This window comes from Eurosta solidaginis, chromosome 5 (assembly GCF_040869045.1).
Source record: "Eurosta solidaginis isolate ZX-2024a chromosome 5, ASM4086904v1, whole genome shotgun sequence".
NCBI lineage: Eukaryota > Metazoa > Arthropoda > Insecta > Diptera > Tephritidae > Eurosta > Eurosta solidaginis.
The window spans coordinates 190,724,349-190,746,147 of record NC_090323.1 but is presented as its reverse complement, the minus strand read 5'-3'; the positions used below and the strand labels follow the sequence as shown (position 1 = coordinate 190,746,147).

Here is a 21,799-nt window from a genome sequence, read left to right as displayed (position 1 = left end):
GCCAAATCTAACACCGCCAAGAATTGGGGGTACGTTTTTAACGTTTAGCGATCGAGTCAAGTATTTGGGAATAATTCTTGATAAGAAGCTATTATGGAGTGACCATATAGTGGAGCGATGCAAGAAGGCAGCAGCAGCGCTGTTCACCTGCAAGAGGGCAATTGGCACCTCCTGGGGATTCTCCCCCAAAGTGACATACTGGATTTATACAGCCATTGTGCGCCCGATTCTTCTTTATGGTGCCTTGGTCTGGTGGCCTGCACTAGCTAAAACTACCTATCTTAAGACGCTTCAAAAGGTGCAACGGAGTTCGGAGCTCTGCATCACCGGGGCTCTCGGCTCCACTCCTTCTGAAGCACTCAACACAATGCTATACCTTCCACCTCTTGACCTGGTGGCGAAGGAAATAGCGGTCATCGCCGCTCTACGCATAAGTGAAACAGGTCTCTGGTCAAATGGATCTAGTGGACATGCGAAAATCCTGGGCACGAGCGCCCCAGTCCCAATGCCGGCGCGCACTGACTACTGCACGCCAAATAACGTCTTCGTTAAAAATTATAGTATATATATACCATCGCGACAGGACTGGAATACCAGGCAACATACGGTACCGGGTGCCATCAACATATTTACGGATGGTTCTAAGCTTGACGGGAAGGTCTAGGGGTCTTATTTCGCCTACCAGATCACTGTAGTGTTTACCAAGCGGAAATGCTGGCAATACACAGGGCTGTGAACCATCTCGGGTCTATGCCTAAGGATGGTAAATGGATGTTTATTTTCTCTGACAGCCAGGCCGCATTAAAGGCCCTGGACTCATTCGTCGACAACGCAAAGTCGGTCACTGAATGCCGCAGATCTCTTAACGAGATGGCTCAGCACTTCAGTATCAGCCTTATATGGGTACCTGGGCACAGGGATATTGAAGGCAATTGCAGAGCAGACGAGCTGGCCAGAAGGGGCACCACCGACCATATCCTTCCGGGAAATGATTCGGTAGGCATACCCATGGCCACTTTCAGGCTTCGTGTGAGCACAAGCACTTTAAGAATCGCAAATGGACTATGGTCAGCCATATATTCGTGTGAGACATACAGGCAAACCTGGCCCTCATATGACAAGGGGCGCACAGAAGCGCTTCTGACTTTAAACAAATCAATTCTATCGTCCCTGATAAGGGTTCTAACAGGGCATTTCTTAATAGGCACGCACGGTGCTAGAATGGGGGTAGCGACCTTCGACTAATGTCGCAGCTGCGGATGTACAGAAGAGGAAGAGAGCGTCCAGCACCTTCTCTGTCACTGTCCAGCGCTTAGTAGGCGTAGGTTGGCTATCCTCGGTAAACCTTTTCTACATGACCTCGCTGAGGTATCTTGCTATGAAATAAAAGCTCTGGCAACATTTATAATTTCCACGAGGTGGTTTGACCCGCTTTAGGCAGGGTAGGGGTCCTTTTTTGAGACCGTACAGGGTATTACAATGGGCCCATTAGTGGCCTAAGTAGTGAGCTTGTTACCATAGTGCTCAGCTCAGCCCTTGCAACCTAACCTAACCTTATCAGCATGGCTTCAGAAAACTCCATAGCACTACCACCGCGCTAAATACCATTAGCACCCAGATAAATTGCGGTTTAAATCAATACCCCCACCATAGAACAGTACTCTTAGCGCTAGACCTATCAAAAGCTTTTGATACGGTCAACCATGGCTCGTTACTGCAAGACCTGGATGGTTCTACCCTTCCCCCATGTCTTAAAAGGTGGACCGAAAATTATCTGGGTGGTCGGCAGGCATCGGTGCAATTTAGAAACGAAACATCAAAACCAAGGAGAATTAAACAAGGGGTGCCACAGGGCGGTGTCCTATCCCCACTTTTGTTTAATTTCTACATATCTAAGCTACCTTCACCACCGGAAGGAGTGTCACAATCGTTTCCTACGCCGATGACTGCACAATAATGGCCACAGGCCCAGGCCCAAGGATCGATGCGCTATGCAATAAAATAAACGGCTACCTCCCTGATCTCTCCAGTTTTTTCGCCTCGCGAAACCTAGCATTATCACCGACTAAATCTTCCGCGACCGTATTTACAACATGGACGTCCCAAATGTCGACCATTTTGAACATCCACGTCGGTGGCACTACGCTACCGACTGTCTTACATCCCAAAATCTTGGGTGTGACGTTTGATCAGGATCTACATTTTGGTGAGCACGCAGCCGCAATTGTTCCGAGAATTCAGAGCCGTAACAAAATCCTCAAATCCCTCGCTGGCAGTACCTGGGGAAAAGATAAAGAAACGGTCATGACTACATACAAAACAATTAGCCAGCCGATTACGTGCTACCCGTCACCCATATGGTCGCCAAGCCTAAAAATTACCCACTGGAAGAAACTACAGGCCTGCCAAAATACTGCTCTCAGAATCGCCACGGGTTGCCTTCTTATGTCCCCAGAACACCACCTGCATAATGAGGCGAGAATACTCCCCATCAGGGAGAGAAATGAGATGCTGACCAAACAGTTCCTGTTGAATACCCAGAAACCTGGGCATCCCAACAGACATCTGATTGATGAACCAGCACCGCCTAGGGGCTTAAGGAGTCATCTCCGTAAGCATTTTGAGGAAATACGGCACCTGAGAACCCAGCCGTATGAAGCGAAAAAACACAAGCAGGTCCTTGGTGAACTCCACAAACAGGCGTCGGACCTTTATGCCGGGAATTGTCCGGTGAATCCAGTACTCAAAGAAAAGTATCCAAAACTCGCGGAAGAGGAACGCATACTCCCCAGGGAAACGCGAGTTACTCTTGCTCAACTTCGTTCTGGATACGTAACGGCGCCTCCCCAACACCGGGCCACCTTGGGGAGTAATCATGGCCTTACCGCGTTAAGGGCTCTGCCGCGGCGGACCAACCCAGTTCCCCAGATAAATAATTTGACAACTATCTAACTACAACAACTCCCTACAAACTTCGGAGAGTATTTTCGCGGTTAAATAATCGCTAAGCATGGCTTGGTTCTAAGGTTGTTGTTAGAGCAGTCGCGTCGGTACGACGGTGGTCCGAGGAAGAAATAAGTATAATGACTGATCAGATGAGCGAGAAACCCTCATAGCATTTAGACATTTTTTAAAAAGATTTTTTATTTATGTAGGTGCAATATGCAAAGTTAAGTATTAATTATAATTTTATTTCACAAAAACAAACATATAACATTTATGCTACATACTAGCTTCATCTAAATAAAATTAACATAAAATCAGTTTGCTTTACGCTGACAATGAAGTCATATCATCTGGAATTTCCGAGTCTTCAATAACGTGCGTCGCTGGTATATAAACTTTAAAGGCAAATTTCGACTTAACAAATGATCCCGTATTAAGCACTGTACAGCCATGCTGAGTTGTAGAAAAACTTTGGCACGAATCCCCAATCACCACCAAATCTGGTAAAGGATATAACCACAACGCTGCATCATAACCCCAATGAACTGGCATAGCAATCGGATGTATAGGTGTTAAATGATTTTGACATATAAGCGTGCGTGCAAAATGTTGTTCGATATTATCAGTGTCGGTGGGAAAATGTAAAGTATTACGGCAAAACTTCGCCATCAAATCCAACCGACAAACTACAATCTGTTGTGTACAATATTGTAAACGACAAGGATTACTTGCACAAATTGTGCGTGACCACGCTTTACGCAGACCACTCGTAAGCGATTCAGGTAGAGGCGCACGTGGTAAAATATTCGGTGCCGTTGGATCCTCACACGATGGAACAATAATTAAATCAGTTTGTTTCTTTAACTCATCACAACCAGTAGCTAAAGCGCCCAGCGCAGTTAAATGTTGTGATAAAGCATGATAATTACTATTTGAAGCTGCAAATGGGCCCATTAAGACGATTGCAATTGGTGGGCATGAATCATAACCGACAAATAACATACGCAAGCGCTCTAAGACAACAGGATTATCCAGACGCACATCAGAAAGGAAGACAAGCGTAGCTTCTGTGTTGGTATTTTCCAACTCTTGCAATCGCACGGAGTATTTTAGCAGCTTTAAAGAGTCACCACCCCAACTATTTTGGGTACCAAAGAAGGCACGTGAACTTGTTGCCGGCTCTGCTGGCGGGAAACCCAAACCGTCAACTGCAATTAATGAAATAGTAAGAAAGAATATTGCAAAACCCAAGTATGCAAACCTTTAAGCACACCATTATTATAGGAACCCTCAGCCAACACGAAACTACCTTCGCAAAAGAAACCCGAATGAAAACGCGTTGCGCTTAAATCCAATTCAATACTGCCTGTAGGATCTTCCAAATAAAACTTGCCCTCTTTCAGCTGTGTCAACAATCCAAGTATAACAGCTTCCTTAACCGTGGAGGACGCAAGCAAATTTTCTGCATATAGCAACTTGAACTTTTTTACTTGCGACTCTGTCGACACCCCGCCTTGTATTATTTGTGGTGCAAAAAGTTCATGTCGCAAAGTTTTCTGTAACAACATGGCATAACGGTCACGCAAATGTGCCGCCTTTAATGCCGGCCGCGCCAGAATGCATCGTGCTTCTTGATTTAATTCGAATTTCTTATATTGTGTATTGTAATGGTACCGTGGTACCTTGAAAGCGTCAATAACCGCAAACACAGTTTCGCCTTCATCCAAGCCAACTCGGTTGATTTCATTTATTGCCTTTTCAAGTGCGCCTCGCTCTACTTGCGCCGTTTGCAGACGCTGTCCTTGCAAGTTGTCTGTGATAACCGTCAACCACTTTTCACGTTCTGCCTCATCAAATGGAAGCAGCTGCTCCGCCAAGTAAGCGCTGTTCTCCGAGCGTATTACAAATCCACTTAATTTGAATGAGGTAGTGATTTTCCTTTTCAGTTTAGTCAATTCATCCATTGTGCCGTAAAATGTCCAATAAGTAGGATATTAATTTATTAATAACTCGTCAACAACATAAAGGTATTATTTTTATTTACTTGGCAAAAAACCGCCAAAATAAATTGGTTCTACACAGTGCTGCCAAGTCGTAAATAAACTTTTAAAAGTGGTTTGGTGTGTTCGCGTACTCCTTTCGTAAAAAGATATGCAGCCCAATTCTAATTCGGGGAAAAATTCCTCCAATTATTTTCTTCTAGGGAGAACAATAATTGGAGAATGGGAATTTCTAATTCTCGAAGTCAGCTGTTTTGTCAATTGCAATTTCGTTGCGCAATTCTTATTCGTTTAAAAAATTTAAAAGTTTAATTATTGTTGCGAATTTCATCGAAATTAAGAAATAAAGTATAAACAATGCAAAGTACATATTGCATTCCATGTGGTATTCATTGAGATGAGTAATGAATTGGTGCCACAGCAACATCAGAAGAGAAGCATAAGAAAACGAAGGAGACGGCGGGATAATATAAATGCGCTGGAGCTGCCTGCTTCCATTCAAAAAAGAAATTTTCTGGCGGCCAAGTCGCCTTTCGCCATATGCCAAAATCTATTTAAGCCTTCTTAAAAAATCCTTGCGCAATTTCTGGATCGCTGCATCAAATATATCCTTTGCTTATGATATACTTTTCGACTTAAAATAAAGAATATTGTTGTAGAATGTACATATTTTGGGACAAATTTGTACAAATAAGTGTTCTTTCTTAAAAGAACCAATTTACTTTAACTATTTTGAAGTATTCCCTTTAATTTACTAAGTGAAAAAAACGCTTAAGAAATGCCAGAGAAATCTCCCTCTCGCTCAAATTGATAATACCTACTTTTCTACCATAACCAGTTTCCGCTTTTTCGAACGTTGTTCAGAATATGAGGAAAGGGAGAAGTGAAAAAACTCACAAGGAATTTTTATTTAGAATACAAGGAATGGGCGAAAGGAAATAACTCGTACGGAATTTTTATTTAGAATTGGGCTGATAATTTTCCGAAATTTGCTCACATCTATTGAAAAGGATTGTTATAAAATGGCAATATGGGTAGATACCAAAAACTTCATTTTGGTCCTAGGATCAAGAATTCTAAAGTGGAAGAAAAATTTTGCTTCCATAAAAGCATATTCACAGGAAAACGAAAAGGTTAAAGTCTAGAACACAATTCGACTGATAATACGCATCTAAAAATATCGGGAGAGGTGTTAAAAGACGCGTATTGACTTCGACAGCAATCATCCGAAGCCGGAAAAGAAACATTTTATCTCTGCCTGAAGATATTTGTAGTTGAAGTTGGCAATTTTCATGTGGTTGGTGTAATGTTGTTGTGCACTGAAAAAATTTCGTGTCCAAAGGGATTTTGCACGGATTTAATTTTGATCCTACCCCATTGGTAGACTGGCCAGGGTATTTTTTTATAAGCACGGCCAAATTGATCCCACCACCGATTTCAGAAGGATCCAGAGCAATTTTTCGGTTTTTCGTTAATATCTTTTTAACCAATTAAAATTCCAATAATTTATACTGATGCTAAGACGCGTCGTTTTATACCCCTTCCATTATTTTTGGACTCGTATAGTAGCCAAACCTGAAGTGGAATTCACTAACTTTTAACGATCCGACTTGTCGAGATTTTAATGAAATGATAATTTAGTTTTAACGACTCGAAATAAATGACATTTAAATTTCGTTTAAATAGTAGAAAGGTGGCAGCACAGCTCAACGAAACTTAAAAAATGCGAAAAGCACAAAAGGAATGCCAAAAATAAATAAATTCCGTACACTAACTGCTTTTAAAAGTCATTATTGTGCAAGTTTTTACATATTTTAACAAAAGGTAAGTAAATGCGGTATTAATTTCTTATTATTATTATTGTACCCCTTATATGACCATCGAGTTGAGATATAACATCATGATCCCAGTCTGTCCACCCCTGTTGAAACTGCAAGTTTCCTTGGACTCCCGTTAGAGGATATTGATGACAATTTGTGATCGGTCGCACCTATTGGATGGGACGAAGCAATACTACAACAACAACATGAGCCAAGTCTGGATCCATTCGGTACAGCTTTCGAAACTCCGTTGCATTCAAGTTATCTACTTTTCTAAAAAGGTGTATGTCCACTGGCGATGGACTTAGTAATTCTTCATCTTGTGATAAAACGTACGCCCAGTACTCAAATCCCATTTTATCTATAAATAAAGCAGCTTTTCGTGAAAGTATTTAATTAAAGCTCGGATTTTCTTTTTTAACTCAAATTGTCAGAAATATTAATTTCGTGATTTTTAACGCAGCCAATTTACTTGCCGTTTATTTAACAACACAGCTGATCGTCAATAAACAAATATCGATACAAAATAGTTACTGAATAACGAAATCGTTATAGTTATCGATTCGCAAATAAAGCGATTGCAAATGTGGTTAAAAAAGTTAGTGGATTCCATCCACCACTGTTCTAGAATGTGCAAGTTTTTGTGTGAAGAGGGTTGGACCCATTGTGGATAAGTACAAGTATGTTGACTTCCTTCTTCGCTTAAGTTAACATAACCCTGCAAAAATCGTTGGATCATGTGGTCCACTGGAGTACTTACCATTATACTCCACTGTAATGCAGCAATGGACAACTCATGTTTCTACACGAACATATTGTAAGCCGATCATTGCTCGTTTTTAACGATTGTAATCACTACACAATGTTTATTGGATTGTGGGTACTCCACGGATTACTCTGATGTAATGCGGAGCTAGAGTATATGGTCCAGTCCAGGACATCGCAATGTTAATTGGACCATATTTTTTGTATGAATTGTGGTTAATTTTGGAGCACTCGGTTGATCCATAGCGAGTACTCCATACATGCATGCCTAGAGTACCCGCGATTTTTGCAAGGAACGGGAAGATCTGGGTTGCCATTGTTGTTTCGGTTAAAAACGGTCAATTAGGGTTCTGTGCAAGGACGTAAAAGACTGAAACAGAGTTTATGTAGTCACAAAAGTGTTGCTCCTGTTACACAGCATTTTAATTTTATTCATGGCGAAAATCGTTTAATTCAGAGTTATGGTTTTCATTGAAAATTTTATGTGTTACATGAGGTTACTCCTCTAAGTGTAAAAAGCATAAAAACATAGAGTTTTTCAAATTATTGTGAAAAAACTTTTTAAACACAACAACAAAGTATATGGGTAAAATAATTTCTATAATTTTTAAATTTCTGTACCCAAGTCCATTATATTTGTGCAATACAATAATCTAGTCCATTATATTTTTGTAATACAATGTTACACGTGTGGCGCTTTATATTTCGTAAAATTTTTCTAAACTTTTGACTCTAATTTACATAAATTTTGTTGTCCGTATGTTTCCGCATTGTTGGAGGCTACAAGTCTTCTGTTATTTATATTTCCGTGGAAATATATGAATCTCATTTCAACTGTAAATAGTACAAAGTTTTATTAAACTATCAAATGCAAATCAGCTCAAAATACTCCCACGCACCAAAATTGCAACTCTGGACCTGAGATTTGCATCAGGTGAGCGAAGCTGTTTGTAATTTTGACATTTATCGCTTAGTTGACACACTTGGTATTGTACACTATGGTTGGACCAACCAAAGCTATCAACTCGAACATAGTACAGGTTTATAAGTATGATATGTATGAGAAGGAAACAATTCCTTTCTAACACACTGCCATTTGACACTTCGGTCAGTGTCAATATTACCGGGGTTGCTGTCGTGGAAAGCGACGCAGGGAAACAAAAAAAAGGAGCAGAATATCAGATATGGGTTGCTGTGATGGTAAATTTTTTTGAAAGAATTTAGTATGAAAATGTAGTGCACCTATATGGGTCCAACGGAAAATTATACAAAAGTCTTGAATTGGGGTATCTGAGGACGCGTATTAAGAATACAAACATGGGTGCTAAACTTATCTACCCGTTCAAAAGTTCTCCGCGAAAAACAGTTTGAAACCGAGGTCGACTGCAATAACCCATCCAAAAATGTGGAAAGAGAAATGAAAAGACGTGTTTTGTCCTGTTATCAATAGTTCAAAGGCGAAAAAGTATTGCAATTATTGGAAGTGAGGCAAAAATGCGTCAATTAATACTTCCCCCCCCCCCCCCAACGGTTTTGGTCATGTTTTAGCATTCGTCCCGGTAATCATCACAATTTGTTAATTGTATATGTAATTGTAGGTATCACAATTTGTTAATTAAGATTGTTCAACACATATGGCTTTAAAGAGATATGTAATTAAGTGCTCGTTTGAAAGTAAATATGGATATTTCTTTGTAATTTTATAATAAAAATTTTGCGCAGTTTTCGTTAGCAGCTACTACTCTTTTCTTGGACCTAAGAAATACAACAGTGCCAATTAGCATCCACACGAAAACCCGAACCAGCAGAATAAGCATTTTATCAGGTGAGCATGGCTGTGTATGTGCGTGCTGCTACATATCCTACTTGTAGACCGTTACAATGAACTCGCAGATGTTCTTGTAGGGTATAAACTCCAAAACTTGGCATCACTTTCTTTCTCAGCTGTTTCTTTTTGGTAGATATATATAAACATTGCAAAATTTTGAGAACGAAAGAAAAAAATAAAAAACAGCATATTCAGTATTTTTAATCAACAAATAACATGGTAAAGATGCTGGAAACCTGCCAAATTCGACATATGCTACTTGGACTCAGCCTTTTAGTGGCCGCCACCATAGTTGTGCTCATCATTGAGTCACGTTTTCCCGATAGTGAAAATTCAAGACGTTCAAGAGCACAACAATTCATCATCGAAAATAATTCCACTTGCTGGCAACGCGAGGAGTATACAGTCATACTAGAATGTCATCCTTGTACAGAATTTGATATAATTAGTAAAAGCCTTGGTGTATGCATACACACACACTACAAGGAGGTTTTACGTTGTAAAAGTGGCGAGACGGTAACACGTAGCTGTGATCGCGTAGCACTCATTGATCAGCGAAATTTTATTAAATTTGAAATAACATGCTTTGTTATTGGATTATTTAGTTATTTAATATCATATACACGAGATCGAATATTAACACGACGGACACATTTAAAAATCGAACGACAATTAAATCGCATAAAATAGCATTGAGTGAGGTATGTAAGGGTGAAATCCTTCCTTGTATTATTGTAATAATCGTTGTTAATTTTTCAGCTTCCAATATTGTAGTGTAGTTTTAAGTAGATTAACATAAATATATTTATTAATGAGATTTGTAAGCTAAGCTTCCCGTATTAAGTAAATATTTTTGGACTTACCTACTAGCTGTAATAAATCCTATCCTTATTTTGGCGGCCACCGTGGTGTGATGGTAGCGTGCTCTGCCTACCACACCGTATACCCTGGGTTCACACCCCGGGCAAAGCAACATCAAAATTTTAGAAATAAGGTTTCTCAATTACAAGGCCATTTTTCTAAGCGGGGTCGTCCCTCGGCAGTGTTTGGGAAGCGCTCCGAGTGTATTTCTGCAATGAAAAGCACTCAGTGAAAACTCATCTGCCTTGCAGGTCCCGTCCGGCCAATTTGTAGGGAAAATCAAAACGATCACGACACAAAGAAGAAAAGCTCGGCCTAAAATCTCTTCTGAGGTTATCGCGCCTTACATTTATTTTTTTTAGTCTGCACTACCAACAAATTAGAAAGAACCTTACGCTAATACCTAAATACGTTCTCCAAGGAAGCCAATTCTAGAAACAATTACTCAGCATATAATGTGCGGGAAAATCCCTTGTATGATGAGCCTCAAGGGGTTGAGTAGCGCGTATAGCTCTTTCAACCCGATTAAGCCCCAACTACCCGTGGCGAATCCTGTTAGTACTTGAGTCCTTGCACTTATTATTTAAGAATTTATGCGCTTAACATCGGCGTTTAATAATTGAATATTCAATTATTATATTTGTTTAAGATAAAGTGCAAAGAAAGAAACATTTCCTGACATATTGCGATGGTACCATTTCGGTAATGTTATCAAAGTTTTCACCGAGATTCGAATCGAGAATTCAATCGCTGTTAAGTTCATAAATTCTTAAATATTAAGTATAAATTGAACATACCATTAAACAAACAAACATTAACGTGAGTCTTTGGTTATCGGAATGAGATTTTCGATTGCACAGGAGGTTCAACGAAGTCATATCGTTCGCATTGATAGGGCTAGTACCTTAATGGTGCTATTTACCAGAGCGAACCGGATCAATATCCGGCAACTGATAGGAATCTTCAGCACAAAAGGAAATAAGTCATACGTACATACGAGATTATGTGGTTATGCAGGTGTTTGCCTAGATCCTAATGGTGATCAGAAGAGCCGAATTTGTTTCCATTACTAATATTTCCAGGTTTATGTAATGTTCAAACGAATTATTTTCACCCTCACATCCAGACAAAAAGTTTAATTCCAAATTGAACTGTTATATGAATAAGCCCGCATTTGCAAAAAAAAACCGCACATAATTTGCAACAATATCAAAAAGGACACCGCACATGTTCGTCCGGAACCATTCAGTCGCCTCTCGAACTAAAACCACTATAAGATAGTCAAGCGCACCAAACCACTGCTCTCAGAATCGCTATGGGCTGTCTTCTTATGTCCTCAGAACACCACTTACACAGTAAGGCGAGAGTACTCCCCATTAGGGAGAGAAATGTGAAGAAATTGCCCCGCGAACTGAGTTCTTTAAGATAATTACCCTGAGCTCGCAGAAGAGGAAAGCAATCTCTCTACGGAGACGCGCGTCACTCTAGCTCAACTTTGATTTTTTTATTTATTTTATTTATTTATTTATTTAAAGTCGACGCAAACACAAAGCGGTCGACTAATTATTGTAATAGACAGATATATATGTACAAAGCCATCCTTAAAATTAAAATGTTTAAAAGATGTACATAGCAAATTAGTATGTTATAAAAATTTGACATCACATTGTATAAGAAAAAATAAAATTAAAATATGAGGCTAAACCTAAGAGTATAGCAGTATGTAAAGCGGCAAACGAACATTCAAAGCCAATGCAGTTATACAAATCATTGTAACGCGAGCACCAATAACGCAGGGGACTGTTTCTAGCAAAATTTTGCCGGCATAGAGGTAAATGAAAAGGCACAAAATGTCTGGAGGCCCTAGCAGGAACCGCAAAATTTAGTTGACTGATTAGGTCAAGGCCGTGGGCGCTGATGGATTTCCTGCGGAGCTATTCAAGTTCGGCGGCGAGGAGTTGGTAAGGCGCATGCAGCAGCTTCTTAGCAAAATATGGGCGGACGAAAGCATGCCCGACGGTTGGAATCTAAGTGTTCTTTGCCCAGTCCACAAGAAGGGGGATACTGCAAAATGCACCAACTATCGTGGAATCAGCCTTCTTAATATCGCATATAAGGTCCTTTCAAGTGTATTGTGCGAAAGATTGAAGCCCACCGTGAACCGGCTGATTGGACCTTATCAGTGCGGCTTCAGACCTGGTAAATCTACCATCGACCAGATTTTCACAATGCGCCAAATCTTGGAAAAAACCCGTGAAAAGAGAATCGACACACACCACCTCTTCGTCGACTTTAAAGCCGCCTTCGACAGCACGAAAAGGAGCTGCCTATATGCCGCTATGTCTGAATTTGGTTTCCCCGCAAAACTTATACGGCTGTGCAAAATGACGTTGAGCAACACCATCAGTTCAGTCAGAATTGGGAAGGACCTCTCCGAGCCGTTCGAAACTAAACGAGGTTTCAGACAGGGTGACCCCCTATCGTGCGATTTCTTTAATTTGATGCTGGAGAAAATTATACTAGCTGCAGAACTTAACCGCACTGGAACAATATACTATAAAAGCGTGCAATTACTGGCATATGCTGATGACATTGATATCATCGGCCTAAACACCCGCGCTGTTAGTTCTGCTTACTCCAAGCTGGAAAAAGAAGCGGTAAAGATGGGTTTGATGGTGAATGAGGACAAAACGAAGTACCTGCTGTCATCGAGCAAAGAGTCAGCGCATATGCGCCTTGGCAACCACGCTACTCTTGGCAGCCATAATTTCGAAATAGTAAAAGACTTCGTTTATTTGGGAACCAGCATCAACATTAGCAACAACATCAGCACTGAAATCCAGCGAAGAATCAATCTTGCCAATAAATGCTACTTTGGACTAGGTAGGCAATTGAAAAGTAAAGTCCTCTCTCGGCGAACGAAAATCATACTCTACAAGTCACTTATCGTACCCGTCCTGCTATATGGGGCAGAAGCATGGACCATGACAACAGCAGATGAAGCGGCTTTGGGAGTGTTCGAGAGAAAAGTTCTTCGAAAGATTTATGGACCTCTACGCGTTGGCGATGGCGAGTACCGAAGAAGATTTAATGATGAGCTGTACGATCTATACGCAGACATCAACATAGTCCAGCGAATTAAAACGCAGCGGCTGCGCTGGCTAGGCCATGTTATGCGAATGAAAGATGATGCTCCGGCCAAGAAAGTGTTTCTATCGGAACCCGCCTATGGAAGCAGAGGTAGAGGGCGGCCCCCACTCCGTTGGAAGGACCAGGTGGAAAACGATTTAAACTCCCTTGGTGTGACCAATTGGCGCCGGTTGGCGGAGCGAAGGAGCGACTGGCGCGCCTTGTTGGACGGCCATAACCGTTTAGACGGTTAAGCGCCAATTAAGTAAGTAAGTAAGTAAGTAAGATTAGGTCAGGGGAGTCGATCACGCCAATAATACTCTACGATTCTCCAGAGATGGCAAATTAATTAGAAGAAGCCTCTTCCTGTATGGTGGAAGATTAGTACTTGATTCCCAGTTGAGACCTCATAATGCAAAAATTAAAAACTGTCTCTGGACCGACTCAATCCGATCAACATGGATGTGATAGATTGGAGACCAAACACATGAACAGTACTCGAGAATAGGACGTAGCAGCGAGGTATAAAGGATCTTTGTGAAATAAGGGTCATCAAACTCTTTATCCCAACGTTTTATAAAACCTAATGGTATAGTGTTTGAAATATGTGTGGTAAAACTTAATTTCGGGTCAAAAATAAGGTGCAGTGTTATAAAGCCATAGGCAATAAAGCCATATGGCCTTATATCTCAATGAAACGAGAAATTAAACCATATGGCTTTATTGCATACACCCAAGTGCAATATCACCATAATCGTTGAGGGACCAAAGTGGAAATAACGCCATAACAGTGTAATTATTACGGTTACAAACTGCCAAAAGAAGAAAATGATACAAGTCCCAATATTTAACACATGCACAGTGATTCTGCGGATGCGGATTCTGCGTAGACCACCTTTCACCTCAAAAGAAATCAAATAAATATGAATTATTTAAAAAAAAATTTTAATGTGAAATAACACCATAGTGGTTTTATTTCACTCCTTACATGGAAATAAAACCATATGGCCTTATTTCACACTCCATTGAGAGATAAGACCATATGGCTTTATTGCTTATGGCTTTATAACACTGCACCCAAAAATAACACCTAGATCAGTTACAACAGATATCCGCTCCAAAGGGTTGCCGTTAAGTATATAAGATGACAGGACCGGCTTCATACGGTGAAAAGTCATTTGCTTACATTTAGAGCAATTCAAAAAAAGTAAATTTGCAGTACACCAGCTTTGAAACTGAGTCAAGGTCGGCCTGAAGCTGATTAAAACAGAACAAGTTTGAAGGCAGATATGTGTAACAAAGTTTTACATCATCTGCGTACATAAAAACCCTAGAATGTAAGATAACCTTTGGTAAGTCGTTAATAAACAGGGTAAAAAGTAATGGACCCAAATGGCTACCCTGGGGCACGCCAGAAGTTACATCAAACGACTTTGAAAGATTGTTGTTGAAGAAAACTCCTGATTCCTATTTTAAAGATAACTTGGAATCCAACTTAATAAAGGAGCTGGAAAGCCCAGAAGATGAAGTTTGTGAACTAAGAGCTCGTGATTAACAGAGTCAAATGCTTTACTAAAGTCAGTGTAAATTACATCTGTTTTTTTGCAATCTAAAAAACCATTCATAACAAAAGACGTAAATTCAAGCAAGTTGGTAGTTGTTGATCTCCGATGCACAAAACCATGTTCACAAGGTGATATTAAAGAGCTACACAGGTATTGAAGCTGGTATGTAATTATCTGCTCAAAAGTTAGGGATAGCTGAGAGCTTAGCTATGCCTCTGTAGTTCTCAATATTAGACCTACTACCCTTTTATGCAAAGGTATAATAAACGATTGTTTCCAAATAGATGGGAATGATGCGGATTCCAGAGACAGTTGAAATAATTTAAAGATAGGCTCAGATAAGCTGACAGCACAGTACTTAAGTACACAACTAGGAACACCATCTGGACCCGGTGAAGATATCGGTTTCAATGCAAGAAGATTATTAAGAACAGTATATTTATCAATAAATGGGTTTAAAATATTATTAGAACTTTCCAAGCAATATGGATAAACATTAGACTGGGCCCATTGAGATGAATAGGTTGATTTAAAGAAATCAGCAAATAAAATTTGAATACTGTAACAGGTAAAACTCTTACCTATCCAGTATCTACCCCTACATACATAATGCATGTCCTGCCAGCGACGTGTCCCCACATGTCTCTAACACCCCTCACCTCCCTGTTGAAACTGTAAGTTTCCTAGGATTCCCGTTAAAGGATATTGATGAGAATTTGGGAGTGGTCGGCACTGGGCCAAGCACTGCTACAACAACAACGGTCAAGCGCACGCTGAAATAAATACAAGGCGCGATAGCGTCCAAAATGTTTAAGGTCGAGATTTTCATTCAATTTGCGTCTGCTCCTTTTGTTTTTCTTAAAAATTGACGGAATGCGACCTAAACGTTCTACGCCGACTCCGAACGACATCTGCAAGGCTGAGGAGTTTTCATGGCAGAAATATACTCGGAATGTTTACCAATTCACTGAATTGGGGCAACCCCGCTTAGAAAAACCTGATTATAATTGAAAAAAGTTGTTTCTAAATTTTAGATGTTGTTTTGCCCGGGGCTGGAATCCAGGACCTTCACCACATAACGGCGGCTGGAAGTGCACGCTACTAAGCAGTAAATGAGGATTTCAAGAGAGTTTTGGTAACATTGGCACGCATCAAAAATAAGTCGACACGTAAGAGTCTGCCCATAATAAGATTCGGTTAAGGAAAGAGGCAGGGTCATAAAATCGCATGGGTTCAATCAAAGAAGTTGAAATTCAACGTTCAATGAATGCTTACATAAATTCAATCAACTCGATGAGCAAACTCCTTTGATGCTGTTGTTGTTCCCCCAGCGGGTTAGGGGGTCAGAATATACCCGCGGTAGGTATGCCTGTCGTAAGAGGCGACTAAAATACCAGATTCAAGGGGCTGGGTAGCGCAACCCTTCAGGTTGCTAGCGCAATATATAGCTTCTCCAAACCCAATTGTCAACCTCACCTATCCGCGGCGAATCCTGTTTCACTAACAGACGAGGCTCTGGCGACCCCAAGCTTCTCATGGAACTTGGGCAAGGGGAGGGAGGGATGGCCTGAAGGCTTAATTTGGCCACATAAATCGTTCCCGAGATGGTCGGGCTAGCACCTTAATGGTGCTGTGTTACCGGAGCGTACCGGATCAGTATCCGGCAAAGGACAATCACATCGATAACACTCCCCAAAGCCTTCGGGGAGCAACCGATTCGCTATAACGACAACAACAACAACAACAGCATGTTGTTGTTGTTGTAGCATATGCTCAATAGTATTTATGTCAGACCAGAGGAGACTGCAGTAGCATAACGTTATTTGGCGATCGTCGCTACAGCACAGGCGTAAATTTATCTATCCCTCTTGGTGTTGTAGCAATGAAGACACTCCCCGAAGGTTTTGGGAAATGTCATCGATAATGATAGTAGCTTGCTGGATATAGATCTTGTACGTTCCAGTTCATCACTAAGGTACTTGCCCGACCAACTCGAAAACGTTTTAATATGACCACATGGAACCTTCTAAGCCTTCCCCCATCCCATCTATCGCTCTTCATGCATTAAAACCAATTAGAAATAAACTCTTTAATTATTTTAGATGATATATAATAATATTACTACATATGAATAGTATAAACAAAATAAACAAAAGAGAATTAGGTGCATATAATAAATGTAAACGTAACTGGGAAATACCCCCAGTGTTGTAATAACGAAAAGTGTAAAAAAATGGACATTAAAAAGTATTATCAAATGGAATGCATGTATAAGACGTAATAATACATATGCGTGTAAGAATATAACTTGATGTACATTTACAATTCACATTCGCTTTAGATAGATCTAATATTCTTGTTAAATAAGTGCATTTCTATAGCAAGTCGAATTAAGGCCAATAACATGAGTTTACTCGCTTGCACAAAAAACCAACTACATGTTTTAATACATCATTTCAAACATCAATAGGTCATTTACTAATTCTAAAGAAATGTGATATTCAAGTCTAATTCGTGCTAGGTCAACCGCAACAGCAGTGACAAGCGAATACAGTTAGGTGCACAAAATGGTTTTACATATAATTAATTGCTTTCGTTGCTGCTTTATTTTCTCCAATCGGGTATTAAATCCGGTTCCATCATTAATGTAGAAGCATTACTAAGCTGCATTGATATCATTTCGCCGCTACCTCCAACACCACTACCACCACCATTTGAATCCATCGAAGCATCTTCACATTTCGATTCATTCGCCGTATTGCCATTTGCACATTTCAAAGAATTATCTGTCATTGGTAATGGCTTGGCAACACCAATACGCACCACACCTTTTGGTGCACCCTTCAAAGCTTGTACAGCTTGATCCAACGAAGCATTCTCCAAATTTATTGAATTTACGAAAAGCAAACGATCACCGGGTATTAAGCGTCCATCTAATTGTGCTACACCACCAGGCACTAACGACCGTATAACAATCAATGTATCATTTGGATCTAATGGATCCTGATAGTCTAATATGGAGAAGCCCAAACCACGATCGCCCTTGACCAGTTCAATTATCTGCGGCTCGGACGACCACATTGCCAAGCCAGTAAGTGGCTCGAGTGAGCGTGACTTTAATTTGTTGAATGAATCGTCGTTTACCGAGCCTGCAGTGGCTAAGCTGCCATCGGATTTGGCTTTCACCAAACGATCTGATGTTGGTAATAAATTTTCAAAATTACTACTCAATTTCTTGAGTGTATCATCGGAGAAAGTCATTAATGCTGTCTTGCCACGTCCACAAACCATGCGTACATCTTGTGGTAATTCTTTGAGTATAGCAACAACTTCTAAATGATTCATGCCCAATAAACGTTCACCATTTACTTCGAGTAGTTCGTCACCGGAGCGCAATACACCGTTTACACCCACCGGTCCGTCAGCCAATATTGAGCGTATATAATGATGTGGGCGCACTTCACGTCCACCTTCGACGTCAACAGTACCTTCCAGAGATATGCCCAAACCGCCGACAGCAAACTTTTTAATTTGTGCAACAATAACATCAATATCAGTACCAACGATTTTTTTCCATTTTCGTATGATTTCTTGCTCAGCTTCGGGTGTCAGTTCTGGATCAGTATAGTATTTGTGACGTGAAATTAAAGTGGCGTTCTTAGCATGCAGTGGGTCCTTGAAAATTGATTAATGATATATTATAAATGCAAGATTAAAAAAATTTAAGAATGTAGACCCTACAGGGCTAGCAAGTGAAACTTTTTTGAGAAATTTATTATCACAAATAAAGTCCCTAAGAGCTTTCACTTTAAAAATAAGTAAGCTAGTATATGTGATTCCTAACGTACCTCTACTTCGGTCAGTTCACTTTCCGACTTGCCAATTGAGCTTAATGATATATCAGTATGTATAATCTTGGGTGTGCCATCAATAGAGTCGCGTACAGCTACCATTTTTTTGCCTGCACCAAAACTGCTAAAAGTAGTCGTGGGCACCACCGACGATGAAGATGTTGACGTTGTAACAACTATGAATGCATCTGGTGCTGCAAGTGGTGATGACAAATTTCCAATGCTATCCAAAGAAGCATCATGCGCCACCTCGTCAAGGGCATACGAAGAAGGCAGTGATTTAAGCACAGATGTGTTACGTTGCGCGGCAGTTACAGGTGCTATTGGTGACGGCAAATTCACTCTTGCGGGTGTAGGTGGCATATTTGGTATCTTGTCATTGGCAGCAATGGCCTGCTGCAATTGTTCGTACTTGGGACCACGTAAATAACGCTCCAAACGCAAATTGACTACTTGACCAGACTTCTTGAGTAACTCAACAGCTTGATGATTTGAGAAACCTTGCAATGATTGGCCATCCACTTCAATAATACGATCATTAACACGTATACGTCCGCTCATATCCGCAGCAGATCCTGGTGATACGCTCTTTACGAAAATGCCAGACAGCTCTTCCTTTTCGCATACATAACCTGCAATGGTTATACCAAGACCATTTGCATCTTTTGTTAATTCAACTTGCAGTTTTTCAGTTTCTGGTAAAGCCAACAAATCATCCAAATTAATTGTGGTGGGAACAGCCATTGGTGGCCGTTTTGAAATATCATCCGAACGATAAATGAAACGTTCATCTTCTGTTGTTGTTTGCGGAGTAGACGCTGTGGAGCTCTCACCAAATATTTCTGGAAAGCCAGTAGATATAAGATAGCGTTCCAATTCAACCGGATCGACAAGTACTCGCGTAGGCACAATAGCACTACCGGGTTCAAGTGCAAATTGCCCAGGCGAAGACTGTTCTATAGGACGCGCCACTACGAGACGCACGTGCGTACCCGATTGCCGCAGCACTGCTGCCACCTGTTCAGATACCATATCATGTAAATTTACATCACCAATTTGTAAAATGTGATCGCCTGAACGTAAACGTCCATCGCGATCAGCAACACCGCCTGCTAAAATGGTTTTCACTGTTACGCCTGTTGTACGCGCTCCAATTATGCCAAAACCCAAACCAGTACCATCATTAACCAACTCAATTGCTTGTATTTGCGCATAATCTGCTGCAAAGAGATCAGCACTAGCCATTTTGGAATTTTGCGATTGTGGACGCCCTTGCTCATCGACGCCATCGATTACATTTCCCAAAGCTGTTGGCGTCAATTCTCCACTACCTGGACTGCTGGGTCCTGAACGTGGTGAGAGTGGGGCGGACGAGAAATCATACATCACGTCACCACCATTGATGCTCAACACCAAATTACCAGCCACGTCTATATCGAAATCATTGGGTAGCATTGATGGATGCTGCGCCAGCTGTGCATTCAATTCCGAAAGCGAATCCTGTACATGTACGATTGTGCGAAAAACAGGATCTTGTAATATATCCAAAATTGTTTTGAGGCTCTCGGCCGTTTGCATTTGCAATTTTGCATCATCCGATTCATCGATGCCCTTCTTAACAGCCTCGATTTGCTGTAGAGCACTTGATATGTCCGCTCCCAAATGCATTGCAAAATATTGTACTTATGTAATTACTTAATTAAGTATTTAATTAACTTGTTTTAATGTTGATTTATTTATTACTTTAGCTAATAAGCAAAAATTTTCTAATGTTCACTTGTTCGATTTGTTTCACTAATTAAATTACGAAAAGTGCTGCCAAACCCAATAGAAAGTGTGGCCAAACATTTTGAGAACAGTGTGTTCTTTTGTATTGACGTTTTTTTGCTTTAAATTTTCCATGCATCATTCGTAAATACGCTCGAAACATTGGAATTTGACTGTCAAACTCCGTAGGAAATTTTTATGGGACATTTCAATTTAGGCATTTAAGGGCCAATTAATGGGGACATAACCATACAACCATAACCAGATAAAACAGCTGATTGAACCTACCTTATGGAAATCAATGTAATCGATTAATGGTGACATCCCATAACGCTAACGCCATAACCATACAATAGCCAACCAATTGGTTTCTCGTCATATCCATAACCTAAAAATATTTGAGTTGGTGAATTTAATAACTTTTTGTAGATTTTATTCATTGTTTTGGGAACGTTATGACTAAGATACTTATTTTTTGTGGAATATGTTTGTAATTTTTTGCGTTTTCTTCAGTTTTATGAAATTTTCACGATTTTTAGGTTAACACTCCAGTAGGCGCGCCCCTATTTGGAACGTTAATAGTCGCGCGCTCTAGGAAATCTTTATAAATTGTAAAAAATTTTTTGGTAATAATAAAACAGATTGTATTATAAAACTAAAACAATAAAACATTTAAAAGATAATGAAGACGACTCTAACAAAAACAATGAATGAATAAATAAAATAAAAAATGTCAGCTCTATCAGTAATCCGACCTCGTTGAGTAGTGGTAATATTAGTTGCGCGAGTTAACACCTTTAGACCCTAAGTAGATATATACATATATACATACCAAACACACACATAATTATTGTTTACGAATTAAAATATCTGTAAGCAATAACAATAACAATAACCTTTTTCCCTTCAAGAGATAATGAAGAACAAACAAAGAAACGTAATCTTGTTTGTCTCATAAGTAACAAAGCATTTTGATAACATTATACTTAACATGTAAACATCTTTCGAATAACAACCTTGTCAATAAACAAACAATATTTGGAATTAGTATAAATAGAAGTAAACACAAAAATGTAGTTAGTTCTGAAAATAAACGAAGATTGAAAAAAGCTTCTGCTTATATTTTTATTTCAACTTCCAACACGGACTCATAACTGGGGGCTCAACCGAACCTTAAGCCTTTTTTCTATTGAAAAAATCAATCCACGGGAAGAAAGACTTCCAACACTCGTTTATTGAAAAAAGTGGATAAATAATAATAAAAAAA

At 40.0% G+C, this 21,799-nt stretch overlaps 4 protein-coding genes across 4 annotated transcripts in view; 2 read left to right on the top strand and 2 right to left on the bottom strand.

Moving 5' to 3' along the window:
* LOC137251963 (dnaJ homolog subfamily B member 13) overlaps window positions 1-21,799 on the top strand; it is a 478,991-nt gene that overhangs the window by 303,981 nt on the left and 153,211 nt on the right. The window lies entirely within an intron of this gene.
* On the bottom strand, window positions 3,119-5,035 carry PolE2 (DNA polymerase epsilon subunit 2). The gene is made up of 2 exons (XM_067791719.1): window positions 4,208-5,035; window positions 3,119-4,154 (listed from the first exon to the last, which is right to left on the bottom strand). Exons 1-2 carry the CDS (start codon window positions 4,908-4,910, stop codon window positions 3,271-3,273), a joined length of 1,587 nt encoding a protein of 528 aa, XP_067647820.1. The 5' UTR covers window positions 4,911-5,035; the 3' UTR covers window positions 3,119-3,270.
* JTBR (jumping translocation breakpoint protein JTBR) lies at window positions 9,475-17,241 on the top strand. Its single transcript, XM_067787049.1, has 3 exons — window positions 9,475-10,060; window positions 10,119-12,118; window positions 13,641-17,241. The coding sequence occupies exon 1, from the start codon at window positions 9,576-9,578 to the stop codon at window positions 10,047-10,049; it is 474 nt and encodes a 157-aa protein (XP_067643150.1). The 5' UTR covers window positions 9,475-9,575; the 3' UTR covers window positions 10,050-10,060; window positions 10,119-12,118; window positions 13,641-17,241.
* Window positions 17,003-20,579, bottom strand: Patj (patj crumbs cell polarity complex component). Its single transcript, XM_067787039.1, has 2 exons — window positions 18,763-20,579; window positions 17,003-18,589 (listed from the first exon to the last, which is right to left on the bottom strand). Exons 1-2 carry the CDS (start codon window positions 20,431-20,433, stop codon window positions 17,519-17,521), a joined length of 2,742 nt encoding a protein of 913 aa, XP_067643140.1. The 5' UTR covers window positions 20,434-20,579; the 3' UTR covers window positions 17,003-17,518.

What these genes read in the sequence shown, in the direction of transcription:
- PolE2 (XM_067791719.1), bottom strand. Translation starts at nt 4,910, where the DNA reads ATGGATGAATTGACTAAACTGAAAAGGAAAATCACTACCTCATTCAAA. An exon ending in TAATAATGGTGTGCTTAAAG is followed by an intron (nt 4,155 to 4,207) that starts GTTTGCATACTT and finishes CATTAATTGCAG; the next exon opens with TTGACGGTTTGGGTTTCCCG.
- JTBR (XM_067787049.1), top strand. Translation starts at nt 9,576, where the DNA reads ATGGTAAAGATGCTGGAAACCTGCCAAATTCGACATATGCTACTTGGA.
- Patj (XM_067787039.1), bottom strand. Translation starts at nt 20,433, where the DNA reads ATGCATTTGGGAGCGGACATATCAAGTGCTCTACAGCAAATCGAGGCT. An exon ending in GTGAACTGACCGAAGTAGAG is followed by an intron (nt 18,590 to 18,762) that starts GTACGTTAGGAA and finishes TCAATTTTCAAG; the next exon opens with GACCCACTGCATGCTAAGAA.